The sequence below is a fragment of the Desmodus rotundus genome, chromosome 9 (genome assembly GCF_022682495.2).
Source record: "Desmodus rotundus isolate HL8 chromosome 9, HLdesRot8A.1, whole genome shotgun sequence".
In the NCBI taxonomy this organism is placed as follows: Eukaryota; Metazoa; Chordata; class Mammalia; order Chiroptera; family Phyllostomidae; genus Desmodus; species Desmodus rotundus.
Genome location: NC_071395.1, coordinates 72,776,504 through 72,790,137, shown reverse-complemented (window position 1 = coordinate 72,790,137; position 13,634 = coordinate 72,776,504). Strand labels below are relative to the sequence as shown.

Sequence of the window (13,634 nt, the reverse complement as noted above, 5' to 3'; positions counted from 1 at the left end):
TGAGCCCTGAGAGGGAGGACAAAGAGAAAGAATTTCAGTGGCAGTTTGGCCAAGGGACTTCTGAGAACAAATTGATAGGATGTGAACCCACTTCTCCACCTCTTACACAACAGCATCTTCAGGAAAGTCCGTATTGCTCATGGATGTGTTCGTGTGAAGGGATTCTTTTGGGGAGCTTGAGGTGGTGCTGGGATCTATATCAAGGGCTGGTAAAGGGTAAATGTGGAAATAAATTATGCGAATGCAGATATCAGAAGTTAAATGGATAGGTGACATCCACGTTTTATGTGGAATATATGGTCTGGGTATAATTAGATGTGAACTTGAGTCACTGCACTTGTAATTACCCTACAGAAAGAGGTAGGCCAAAGAACTTCTGCTGAGAGTTTGGCTGCTAGAGGCAAAAGTACCTGAAAGGATGTGAAAACTGTGTAATCAACTTTATTTGCTCAGTCCTTTTCTCAAGCCAAGAGTGTGAACCTGGGAGATCATATATTGGGGTACAGAATAAACCCACTTGGTGGGTTTGGGCTGTGGTCAGTTTTTTTTCCCAAGCACATGATGTAAATCCATTATATTCAAATCCATGTAGCAATTCATAATATAAAATGTGCAAATGATTTCAAATAAGGCAGTAATGAGTCCACCTAGCCACAGCACAGCACAGTGGTTAAGAGCACAGACTAGGGTTGCAGTTTGGGCTCTAGCACTTACCAGCTGTGTGATCATGGGTAAGTTACTTAACATCCTTCCTGCCCCTCCTCATCTTTATAATCACTGATGGTTGTGCAACTGTAAATCAACTAAACAGCATTCAACACTTAACGCAGGTGAATTTTATGGTGTGTAAAGTATACTCAATAAAGCTGTCTTTAAAAACAGTATCTAGATCAGAGAGATGCTGTAAAAAATGTAAACTGGCACTGTGCCTGGCACATAGTAAACAGTCATAAATACTAGTGATTAATTATTAGTGTAATAAAGAAGAGATTAAATAATAAAACACTAAAGATATATAAAGTTAGATTTTTAAAAGAATCAAAGAACTATTGAGTTGGTTGAAATTTCAGAGATCACTTAGTTCAACTCCCCTCACTTTATAGTTGAGGAAATTAGGGACCAGCAGGTGAAGTGCCTTAATTTAAGGTCTAGTTCTAAAACCAGACCCAAGCCTGCTGGATCCCCATCAGTGCAATTCCCACTCCCACCCACTGCCTCAGAAACATGGACACATGAAATATTGAGGGTGTGTTTCTTCAAAGAAGAAAAACACACAGAACACAGAAATTCATGTAGAAATGAAGAAAGAGGATCCCAAGGCCAAGGGCAAACTGTGAAGAGACCATCCCATCCTGGCCTATCAGTCCAGTGGGATCCACGTCATGAGAACATTAAGTGCTTTGGCAAGGAGGCCCTGCTCAGCCAGGTGACCTGGCCCATCACTGTGGCAGGTGCCTGGTATGATGAAGCTGCACAGTCCTGTCTGCTACTTTCTGACACAGGATCTGTCAGCGTAGCAGCAGCAGGAACTAGAGCCAAAAGTGAATGCAGTAGAGTTCTTGGGAGCAGTCAGTCTGAGCAGCCCAAAGTGTGAAATAGCTGCTAAATGGCTGTTTTTGCCCATGCTGAGTAGTCTGGCCTCACGTATTTATCATCCCCTGGCCTTGTTCATTAGTCCCTGTAGATTCTGAGTGCCTCATGATCCTGTAAATTGCCTGTCAGTTTCCTTCATTGTGGCACCCTCTTCTAGCAGGAGATATGAAATGACCCAAAGATTTCCACTTCATTAGTGCTGCCATCTTCTAAGGGAACTTGATAGCATGTTTGAAAAATTTTGAAGCTAATAAAAGCTTACTGTATTATTCCAATGCTACATGTTGGACAAGAGAACAAGGTTTGTCTTCTAGGCCAAGGCTTTCCAAGACTTCAGGGGATAACATTCAATGAGTCAACTCTCATTCTTAGGAGGGAGTGGAATTACATTCCTCTATTTTTCCTGAAGAGCAACAATTTAGACTAGGTGGCTGGTACGCAGACCCCTGATGGTAGGTGACCCACTAGGGGAGAACGGAGGAAGAAAAGGAAAAAGGGCAGAGGAGAATTAAGGCCTGAAACAGCTTTTATGATTTAACTCAGTACATTGAAACTTCTCAATGAATAATTCATAAAAGTGCCTCATCCTATTTGACCAACTGTTTAAATAAAAATCAGTAGAAAGACAGAGGAGGTTCTATCCATTCATTTGATCTGAGAACTTGGGATGTAGCTTATGATTAAGTCTGACTTCAGCTTTTCCACAGAAAGCTTTCCTATTTTGTAAGTCACTCCATACAGTGAACACTTTGATGTCGAAGGAGGTGAGAACTCCGACTAAAGGTCTTCTGACATTCTTGGCACTCGTAAGGCTTCTCTCCAGTGTGAATTCTCTGATGTATGATAAGTTGAGAATGCTGGCTGAATGTTTTCTCACACTCATTACATTCATAAGGTTTCTCACCAATGTGAATTTTTTGGTGGAGAAGAAGCTCAGAATTATCCCAGAAGGTTCTTGCACATTCATTACACTGATGAGGTTTCTCTCCAGTATGAATTCTCTGGTGGACGATAAGATGGGAGGTCCGCCTAAAAGCCTTTCCACACTCAAAGCATTCATAGGGTTTCTCTCCAGTGTGAATTCTCTCATGTCTAAGAAGTTCTGAGTTCCCCCTAAAGGCCTTCCCACATTCCTTACATACATAGGGCTTCTCACCAGTATGAATTCTAATATGTCTAATAATCTCTGAGTTCTGACCAAAAGTTTTTCCACATTCATTGCATTCATATGGTTTGTCTCCTGTATGAATTCTTTGATGCCGGATAAGCTCAGAACTCTGACCAAAGCCTTTCCCACATTCATTACACAGATATGGTTTTTCTCCAGTATGAATTTTCTGGTGTCTGATAAGGCCTGAGCTATGCTTGAAGGCTTTGCCACACTCATTGCATTCATGATATCTTTCTTCAGTATGAATTCTCTGATGCTGAATAAGCTGTGAGCTGACCCTAAAGGTCTTCCCACATTCATTACATTCATATGGTTTCTCTCCCGTGTGGATTCTCTGATGTAGAATAAGGGCTGAATTCTGACTGAAGGCTTTACCACATTCTTCACATTTATAAGGTCTCTCTCCAGTATGAATTCTATGATGGTGGATAAGATGTGAACTCTGAATGAAGGCCTTTCCACATTCATTACAAGCAAAGGGTTTCTCTCCCGCATGAATTCTCAGGTGCCTGCGAAGACTTGAGTTAGTTCCAAATGTTTTTCCACATTCTTTGCATTCAAAGGGTTTCTCTCCACTATGAACTCTCATATGCTGGATAAGATGTGAATTCTGATTAAAGGCTTTCCCACATTCTTTACATGTATGAGGTTTTTCTCCCACAGAACTCTGTGTTTTGTTAGGTCCTAAATTCTCTATGATGTTTTGGCCAGAGGTAGCAAATGCCTCCGCTGTAATATCTCCCTGACGTGTCATCAGTTTTGGTCTGGGATGGAACTCTCTCACACTCTCATTCTCCTGGTCTTTCTCGCTTGAGGGTGATCTCTTAAAGACAATCAACCCTGATGCAAAGTCTCTCTCCTGAGGAGACATCTGCTCCATAATCTCTTCTGTGGACTCTCCTGAATGCCCCTCCAACATGTCTTCTTCACATGAGGGTCCAAACTCATGACCCTTGTAAACTGCCTTTGGCAGTTTTTCTATTGCCCCATGTAGCTCAGACTCTTCAGAAATTTCTTCCTTGGGAATTATCTCCTTGTTCTCAGTCCCCATCTCACAATCTGAAATGAGAGAAAGTATGTGAAGTGGCTATATCATACCTAAATGAAGCTAATGTTAGAAGAGTATGGAGCTTTGACATGCTCTGACAGCCCTCAAAAGCAGTCTTGGTTTCTGCTGAAATGATAGAATGCTGTTGAAGAGAAGAAAGATATTTAGAATTATGGTGGACATGCCAGACAAACAGCAAATGCTGACTGAAAAGAGTGAGAGAAATGATTAGAGGAAGAGAGTTAAGGACAGAAACAAGAACTGGAAGGTAAGGAGATGCTGATAAAAGTTCCATGGTATTAACAGTGAGTTGGGGCAGAACCTGAGGTTTGGTAAGCAAAACATTTAGGGAAAATGGTGGCCATATTAATACATGGTACATGGAAAAGTCTGAGAGATTGGGAAAAATAACTAATATAAAGTTTTGGATTTATAAACAAAGTAATAAAAAAATGAATAGCAAGAGGGACTATCCTGAGCCCAGTCCTCTGGTGCTTACCAGCTCTACAGAACAGGGGACTATATATGTACCATTCAAAAGTTAACTTGAGTTAGCTATAACTAGCACAGAAGTAACTATCCTTGCTCTCTTATAATTGGATGAAGTAAGGTTCTAGCTTAATTTTCGCCAGCCAGTTAGTAAATTGTATAAATAACTACTTTCTTTTCTCCACTGATTTGAAATGCCATCTATATCACAGTCTAAAGAACCATATATATTTGGTTAATTTCTGGGTCAATTTCCAGACTCCATTCAGTTCTGTTAATCTGTTTATTCCCTCTCTAATACCAAACTGTTCAATCTACTATGGCTTTATTAAAAATTTTAATGTTAGAGAAAGTTCACTCTCATTAGTCTTTTTTCACATTTTCTTGTTGTATTTTTCTAAATAAATTTTAGCATAATTTTGCAAAATCTCCTAACATCCTGATGTTTTGTATCCATCAAGTCTCTTTATGAATTTTCTTTTAGTACATTTTTTGTATATTTTCTAACTGGTTTTATTTATATATATAGCAATGCTATTGACTTTTACATACTAATATTCTAATTGGCCCCTTTATAGAAGTTTCTTAGTATTTTTATAGATCTACAGCCTATGCTTTTTGTAAACTTCTAAAATGCTATGGCAAAGATTTTTAGTTATTATCCCAAATCTATTCTTCCCTACCTCATCAGCAACAGAATAATGAATTTTTTTAGTGTAGCAATAAGTCTAGCAGAAGAAATAAATTCTCAGACTTCTTCACAGCTAGGTATTGACATGTGACCAACTTCTGGCCAACAAGATGGTAAGATGTAAATGAAAGAACACAGGACATATGGGAAGTCTCTTTCAGGGTGAAGGAATGCATTCCTTCACTCTCTTCTTCCATGCTGTGCCTGGGGTGTGAGCTGGTAGTTGGAGTGCCATCTTGAACCATGAGTACACTGGCATACCCTATGGCAGGACCAGAGCTGGAAGGAACCTGGGCTCCTGATGACTCCATGGAGCTGCCAAAGCAGCCCTGGAATGCCTGCCCCTGGAGTTCTTTTATTTAAGAAATAAGCTTTGCCATGGATGAAACTGGAGAGCATTATGCTAAGTGAAATAAGCCAGGAAGTGAGGGACAAGTACCATATGATCTCACCTTTAACTGGAACATAAGCAATAGAAGAAAAAAGCAAACAAAATATAACCAGAGACATTGAAGTTAAGAACAATCTAACAATAGCCAGGGTGGGGGTGGGGGGTGGGGGCGGGGATAGTGGGAAGAGGGTATTACAGGAACTACTATAAAGGACACATGGACAAAACCAAGGGGGAGGGTGGAGAGGGGGGAGGGAGGTGGGTTCACCTGGGGTGGGGTAGAGGGATGGGGAGAAAAGGCATACAACTGTAATTGCATAACAATAAAAAAAAAAAAGAATAATCAGTAAAACTTTCAACATTCAAACTATATTGAATGAGAAAAATTAAACTTGTCTTCAGAAAAAAAAAAAAAAAAGAAATAAGCTTTGCCTTGTTTGAACTATTAGTTGTTGTTGTTATTTTGTGGGGGGGCGAAGGTTTGTTTTTGGTTTTTTTATGAAGCCAAACCTGTTCCAAATTGGTACAATGGCCCCAGGAATTTAGCTGTCCCAGTCACAGAAATCCAAATGATGGGAGAATAAGCCTGGCCTCTATTCAGGTAGTAAGCAACCTGGAGCTAATATTGAAGAGGCTTTTTGCTTAGGCGAGTGCATTTTTGTACCATAGCAAATCTGAGGAGTATAATCCTCCCATCAGTAAAAGTATTAGCTGTGGAAGGTAATTCTCAAGGGGGATAGGTAGCTATGGGGCTTTATCCTTTAGAAAATTCAGTGTTATGGAATGCTTTTTAAGCCAAGGAGTGACACAGTCCATTGTCAGACTAGCATTCCAGGCAGATGCACACTAGTGGCCATTTAGTGGCTGAACTATAAAGTAGTATGCCTAGACATAGGAAGATCAGTTAGGTTGATGCAGTCATCAAGGTAAAGGGTCATTAAATCTAACCATGGCAACTGTAGTGGTGAATGAAAAGGACACATACTGGAGAAATATTTAAGAGGACAAATTCTGTAAGATTTGGTGTGTGAGGAGTAGGGATGAGTCCAAGATGGTGCCACATCTCCCTTAATTTGAGGAATGGTAATTAGATGGACAGTGGTACCGCTGAGGTTGGGAATACTGGAGGAGCAGCTAGTTCAGAAAGGAAGATGACAGATGGCTCTGTCTTGGACTATATGGATTTAAAAATATCCATATAAAGGTATCAAGGAATCAGTCAAAATATGTTAGTCTAAAGTTTAGAAGAGTCAGGACTAGAAAAACAGACTTGAGAGTACTTAGCATAAATGGTATGAGCATAGTATGAGAACTGTTACTGAGGACAGAAACCTAAAAAGCCAAAGATAACATTTAAGGGTACTCCAATTATCTCCCATCTTCCACTCTAGATCTTTCTACCTTTCTCCACCCTGCTCTCTGCCCCAGATGGCTACCCTATACAGCATACATCAACAGGCCATCTGGCTTCTAGTTGGGTTCCATCAATGGGGAGGCCCAGCAGGAAGCTGGAAGTAGGGACAATAGTAAGGTCAGGATATTTATTCTCCTAGTTCCTATGAGATCACCTTGGGCTCATGGTCTCCCTCAATGGTAGGTCATTACTCCTCTCAAGGTGTCTATTCTACCCAAATGTCTAAACAACTGGGTTCTCCATTTAAGGTCTCCTGTCTCTGGTCTCTTATGACCACCCCACTGTTGCCTCAACACCCTGCCCACACTTATATCATTTATAATTAACCTCTTTGCAAATAAACCCTCCTGAAATTATGCTAATTTGAGTCAAATATCTGTTTCCTGTTAGGACCCTAAAGATAAAAGGGTGGGTAGAGGAAGAGAAGCCTGCCAAAAAGAGAAAAAAATGGTTAATGAAGTAGGAGAAGAACCAGAATACAACATCAGAATTAAAAAGTGTCACACACATTGAGATATCCAGTAGAATAAGAACGGGAAAACCTCTACTGGGACAATTAGATAGTTACAGATGATCTGTGAGAACAAATTCAGTAGAATGACAAAACAGAAGCCAGTGACAGTGGACTGATTAGTAAATTTGCTACTTCTTTTAAAAAATTTTGGATGAAAGGAGAGGACCAAGATGGGCAGTAGCATTAAAGGTCAAAAAAGAATTTTCTATAATGGGAAAGACTTGACTGTGTTTATATTAGAAGTGATGGTACCAGTAGAGAAATAGGGCTTAAGAGGGAAAATATGAGATTACTAAAGAAATGAAGACTCTGAGAGGCAGGAGACACTGGGGTCAAGTGGTGAGGAAAGGGAAAAGTGGTGATTTGGGGGTGACCTTAGGACTGCCCTTCTTTCTCTCCCCAGCTTCTCAATCATCCACAGGGTGGTAGTTACTACCACCTTCCTACCCTGGGGCCTTCCAAGTCACTCATCAGTGCAGCCCTAGTAACGGCCCCACAAACCCCCACCTCCAGCACCTGTTAGAAACTCAATCTCCTACTGGAATCCTGAAGCCTTGGAAGTTCTTTGTGCTACCCCTCAAAATGATGTGGAATCTTCGTCTACTTTCCCTGCCACGGCATCTTCTCTCATTTTTCCAAGGAGTAAGGAGTGAGCACCCCAAAGCTGGATTTCTCCTTTTTGTTGAAATTTTTGAAAATACAGACAATATGAATCCATGTAATTGTAAGGATCCATTGTAGAGAATTTAGCTATCTTCTTCATCCATGCTACCATTTGAGTTGGGAAGTAGTGTGTTAAATAAATTTCTCTCTAATACTCAGCCAAGAACAAGTTCCACAGGCTGGTATTTCAGTCCCTATCTACTTCCAGCGCCCTCTCTGGCCTTTCCTTTTCACCCTCATCTCTCCCATAGTTACTTCTTTTCTATTATCTAGCTCTTTACAAAGTCATCATTCATAGAACCTAAATCTGTACCACACCATATGAAAAAATCACTTGTCCACAGTAAAACAAGACAAAGATATGAAAGTTAGGTATGTACCTATCCCCAGCTTCAAACTCTGGTTCAAAATTCAAATCCAAAAAGTATCCCCTAACTAAATTTGACCCTGTCTGACCATTCTTTTGCCTTGCATTCTACCAGTGACACAATATTAACATTATTTATTAAATAATGCTTTACATAGGTACCTTCTCATATACAAATCAAAGCCAATCTCCAGTTGGTTGATTTTCCCAGAGGCACAGCCACACATTAAACCTCATCCTAATATGGAAACATGCCACTACTCGTAGCCTAAATGTACATCTCCAAATATAATTTCCTGTCTTTCTGCTTCTCACTTCTGTACTTTTCTACATTGAAATTAACTCCTTTTGGAGAGCAATAAGATGAAGGTGCCACCAGAGGAGTAAGTTGACCACTCTTGGTCCTCGGTCTGGGGAATGACAAGCAGACCCCACCGGATCTCCACAGTTCAGCAGAGGGTCTTCAAGTCTGCAGACCTGGATTTGTTTTTCTCAATGCACCCTAGAGTAGGCTCAGAAAGCCTCATTCACAAAATACTGATGCGTAAGCCAGATACCACCTGTTAATTAACAACAAGAAATAAAACTTTAAAAGGACCGTACTGACTAGATGAAAATCTACAATGGGAAGCCACATAAAACACTGAAAATTGCCCTGGCTGGTGTGGCTCAGTGGATTGAGTGCCGGCCTGAGAAACAAAGGGTCGCAGTTCAATTCCCAGTCAGGGCACATGCCTGGGTTGCAGGCCAAGTCCCTGGTGGGGGGCGCATGAGATGCAACCACACACTGATGTTTCTCTCCCTCTTTCTCCCTCCCTTCCCCTCTCTAAGCATATATAAATAAATAAAATCTTTAAAATAAACACTGAAAAATTTTTAATAGGCTTGAAATCTAGCAAGATTTTTAAAAAACACTTTATTTACTTATTTTTAGAGAAGGGAATGGAGAGAGAAAAACAGGGAGAGAAACATCAGTGTGTGGTTGCCTCTCACATGCCCCTTACTGGGGACCTGGCCTGCAACCCAGGCATGTGCCCTGACTGGGAATTGAACCAGCGACCCTTTCATTCACAGGCCAGCACTCAATCCAGTGAGCCACACCAGCCAGGGTAAGATTTTTTTTTTTAACAAATGGCTCTTAAATAATGATCCTTTGCCTGAAACTAGGCTAGATGCCTAAAAATCAACTGGGAAATCTGTTAAAATATACTAATTTCCCACCTCAGAACTCTCAGAATCAGAATTTCCAGGGGTGGCCAAGGGATCTATATTTTTAACAAGTGCCCCAGGTGATTCCAAACCCCGCCATAAGGTTTGGAAACCGCTGTGTTAGACAGTGTTAATTAACAAATGAATTTATCCCACTCTCAGTCTGGTGCATCCATCCCAACCCAAGGTCTTGTCTACCAAATAGCTAAACACGTGTATGAAGCAGCATTATTGTAGATATATGGCCAGTTCTTGCCCTTTCTTCCTACCCTCCATCTTAACTGCTCCTACCCTTCCCTAAACTTCTGAGGACAGACAGGGAAGATATAATACAATTAACTAAATCCCCTTTTTGAGTTAAAAATCACATTCCTCTTAAGCTTATCAGACTGACCCTAGCTGGATACTGTGACTGGACCTGAGTTTGCCCAAACTGTCTAAGTCAGAGTTTACAACGATCTCTTGTGATAGCAGTATCACTTAATCCTTTGAACTTACCTACCAAAAATAATATTGTAATTCACAGTAAAAAAAAAAATTAAATAATCTATCAGCCTACAGTCTGATTTGGTCTTTTGAAACTTTTGTTGAAAGCATATATTGGGATTTAAATTACAAAAGGTCCAGGAATCATTTACTTCCTCAACAAACTCTCCTTTTGTGTGGCACTCCAGAGATTTATCTACGCCAGAGTAATAATACACCGCAGTAAAATCAGAAGGGCACGAGTGAGACGTATATCTTTCTTTTGTAGAGGAGGAAAAGAGAAAGCTATACACCACAAGCTCATTTTCAAGATTGGTGGTAAGTAAGGATAAATATTGAAGTCAAGGATCTAGAAACTGATCCCCATTCAATAATCCATGTGCCCACAGACATTACAGAAAGGGTTTGTGTACCTCCTCCATGTATTTCAGTTCAAAGACTGCACAACAGCACATGGGGCAAAGCCTCAGCAGCCAGGAAGTACAGGAGGAATAAAGGAACAGAAAGAACATTCTAACCTCAATGTAGTATGTGCAGAGTTGGGGTAGATAAAGAAGTGAGGATGCACTGACCTTTTAATGTGGAGAGTAATGATGAGCACTTACTGTGTACTGTGTGCTAAGCAATTTATAGACAATAGCTTGTTAAACCCTCACAACCTCCTTATGAGGCAAGTATGCTGGAGAGCATCACGGTGAGGAGGAACCCATCAGCATGCTTTCCTGTCTTTCTCCAGCGACACTTCTGGTGGCCCGGAGCAGGCTGGGAATCAGGACATGCACAGTGGAAGAATGAGGGAGTGAGGGGCTTGAGGATACTAGCCAGGACATAGTTGAGATGACTGAGACAGGGAGGCAAATGAAGTGGGAGAAGGAGGGAGGAGTAGGATGCTGACAGAAGGAGGTTACAGAGAAGGTGAAGAATGTGGTAAGCACAAGGAACCAAGGGCAGGTGTCCAGGAAACTGGCATAAGGTTTAATATTGAAATGTCAAAATTTATAATACACTAAAAATAATATCCTTTGCAACTATTCAAATTTATGACAAAAAGATGAAACATTTTGGATGTCAACTTACAAATAATGTAAGGGGATACAAAGCTTTTCAAATTATTTTATGGGGTATTTGACGAAAAAGTATGCAGTGGCCTTGCTCTCAGAGCCCTAGGAATGAACCTCAACTGAGTTAACCCAGTCAAATTAAACCCATCCCCCTTGCAAGTGACTGTTCAAAACAGCAGGGATTGGTTCAGAAATGAACATATGCCTTCCTCTGGCTCAATAATAGTCTGAGAAAGTTTGCTGGGCGATTATGAGAACAGTTTCCTGCCATCCTGAGAGAAGTCACAGCAGGAGAAGTCTATGTATGGCTGCCTGCAACTGCTGCTGCCATTTCATTCCCACGTTGTGGAAGAAGGCAGGCTGAGCTCAGAAAATTGAAGGGAAATGGAGCCAGGGCCAAAAGATTAAATGTCCTGAAACGTTTTTACCTGTTGTCTTCCAATTATGAGAGTTTATACCCCGCATTAAGCCAGCTTGAGCTGTAGTCTTACTTGCAGACAAAAAGCATTTTAACCGATATAAATACTCTCCCTTAACTTCTTAAAGGGCAGATATTAGTATATCTAGTCTAAGAATCACCTCCTCCCCAAAGTCTTCACTAACACCTGTAGGAAGGTAGTTCTCTCTTGGTCCCCTGAACCAGCATTCCACTCACCTCCTTCTTTGTACTATAGTTATCATGTCGCTTCTTGTTCATTGCTTCCCAAGACCTACAGAATAAAAACTTAACATGGCTCATAATGCCCTGCTAGTCTGGCTCCCGTCTCCCTCTCCATCTCCTGCCCGACACTCTCCAATCACATTTGAAAGCTGCAGCCATGCTCTGGGTCCTGAAGAGCAAACACTTCCTATTCTAGAAAGCTTCTTTGCCTTTGCAAACAGGTTATTCCCACCGCCTGCCCGCCTTGTACACTTAACATCTACAGGACTCAGCTCCAGCATAGAGTCCCTTCTGTTTTCTTCCCCTTCCCTGCCCCTAAAACGCCTTGATTTTGTAGCAGTTACCTCATTGTATTAGCAGTCTATTTTCATGTATGCTTTCTTCTTTATAAGGTGAGCAGGAATGATGTTTTTCATCTTGGTATTCCCAGTGCCTAGCACATTTCAGGTACTTGGCGAATATTTATTAAATGAATCTGTGTAAATGTCTTACCTACATAACGAATCTGGGATACCCTTGAGGACTAACTGGATATTTCATTCATTTTGTATCTAAAGAGCCTAAAACGATGTCCGATCACAAACGATGTCTGATCTTTTGTATCTAAAGAGCCTAAAACATAGCTGATCACAATAACTATTTGTGAAAATAACTTCCTTTTCCTAATTGGGATGTCATTTAATTTAAAGCACTATTATCCTTTCCGCTGTCCTCCTGGTTCCCACAATCAAGAAGGCTCGATTGCCTGTCTCCGTTCCAATACTAACCCTCATAAGCCAATATCCTGTCTGCCAGCATAAGGCACAATATGCCAAGGGCGCCTTAGGTTTTTGACCCTACCCTGTCATTTCGGCCCCGCTGTTTACTTGGGGATGGTATCTCAGAAAACCACAGTTCCCACTGGCCCCCACCTCGGGACCCAGGAAGGGGGTGCCCCTGCTTCTTCCACCCCGGCGGCTGACAGGCACGGAACTGCAGTGGGGATGGACCCTGGCAGGGTCCAGGCCCCACAACTTCAGTGTGCAGGAGGGAAATGAAGGCCCGAGCTGACCATAAAGTCCAAGGTCACACAGCGAACCCAAGTCAGAAACGGGCCTAAATGTTGGGTTTCTGCTCGGGTTAAAGACCGGGAAGTCGGGAGCCTAGAGCCCTCCTCCCTCCCGCCGAACGGAATGAGGTCTCACCGCAGGCCGCCGCTGCCCTACGCTTGCTCCGTTCGGGCTCCGGGGCTGCTCGGCCCACTAGCACAGTACCCACAGCTGTTGTCTTGGTTTCACTGACGACAGGCATTGGCTACTTCCGGTGCCCGGGCCGCACTCCAGCCAATCTGCGCGCGCCCCACTCTGTGGGAGGAACAGGTGGTTCGCACGTCAACGCCACCTCCCCTTTCCCAGAGTTTCTTTTTGCGGGTTCGCTCCATTACCTGAGCGCCCTCTCACCATTGCATGCCAAAGCTGCTCCCTGGAGTGGCCCTGTGAATCGGCCAAGGCCCACTTCAGCCCCAGGATCACTAACGAGCTGAGTCCTCCGGGTTTCCTAGAACGGCTCCAAGGATGCACTTCCGCCCTTTGACAGGCCGCTCTGCGCAGTGGTGTGGCTCCCTGAGCACACTCCTGGGCTTGAGAAATTGGGAGTGGGCTTCGCTTCTTCGCACGGCAGAGATTGCGGGGTCTTCTTAACACCCCCAACCTGCATCTCTTATCCCACCACTGCCTTTCCTGAGTTCCATTAGTCTGGTAAACACACACCCCTGGATCCCAGGAAGAAGCTGGGGAGGAAGGGAGACCTGCTCTGAGGTCATGGAAGGCTTACTGTTGGAAGGGAGTGATGTTTGGGCTAAATTCTGAAGGTTGAATGGGAATTACCCAGAGTGAGG

General features: G+C 42.3%; 1 protein-coding gene across 4 annotated transcripts; it reads right to left on the bottom strand.

Annotated features, from left to right (window-relative positions):
• Positions 1-421: 421 nt before the first annotated feature.
• ZFP3 (ZFP3 zinc finger protein) lies at positions 422-13,244 on the bottom strand. Of its 4 annotated transcripts, none has more exons than XM_045199024.3 (3): positions 13,198-13,244; positions 12,943-13,101; positions 422-3,823 (listed from the first exon to the last, which is right to left on the bottom strand). In XM_045199024.3, the coding sequence occupies exons 2-3, from the start codon at positions 13,046-13,048 to the stop codon at positions 2,322-2,324; spliced, it is 1,608 nt and encodes a 535-aa protein (XP_045054959.2). In that variant the 5' UTR covers positions 13,049-13,101; positions 13,198-13,244; the 3' UTR covers positions 422-2,321. The 4 variants fall into 4 exon arrangements, with proteins under 4 accessions (XP_045054959.2, XP_045054960.2, XP_045054961.2 ...); XM_045199025.2 differs by lacking the exon at positions 13,198-13,244 and adding an exon at positions 11,753-11,807 and having other exon boundaries at positions 12,943-13,029; XM_045199026.3 differs by lacking the exons at positions 12,943-13,101; positions 13,198-13,244 and adding exons at positions 11,753-11,807; positions 12,103-12,920.
• Between the last annotated feature and the right edge of the window lie 390 nt (positions 13,245-13,634).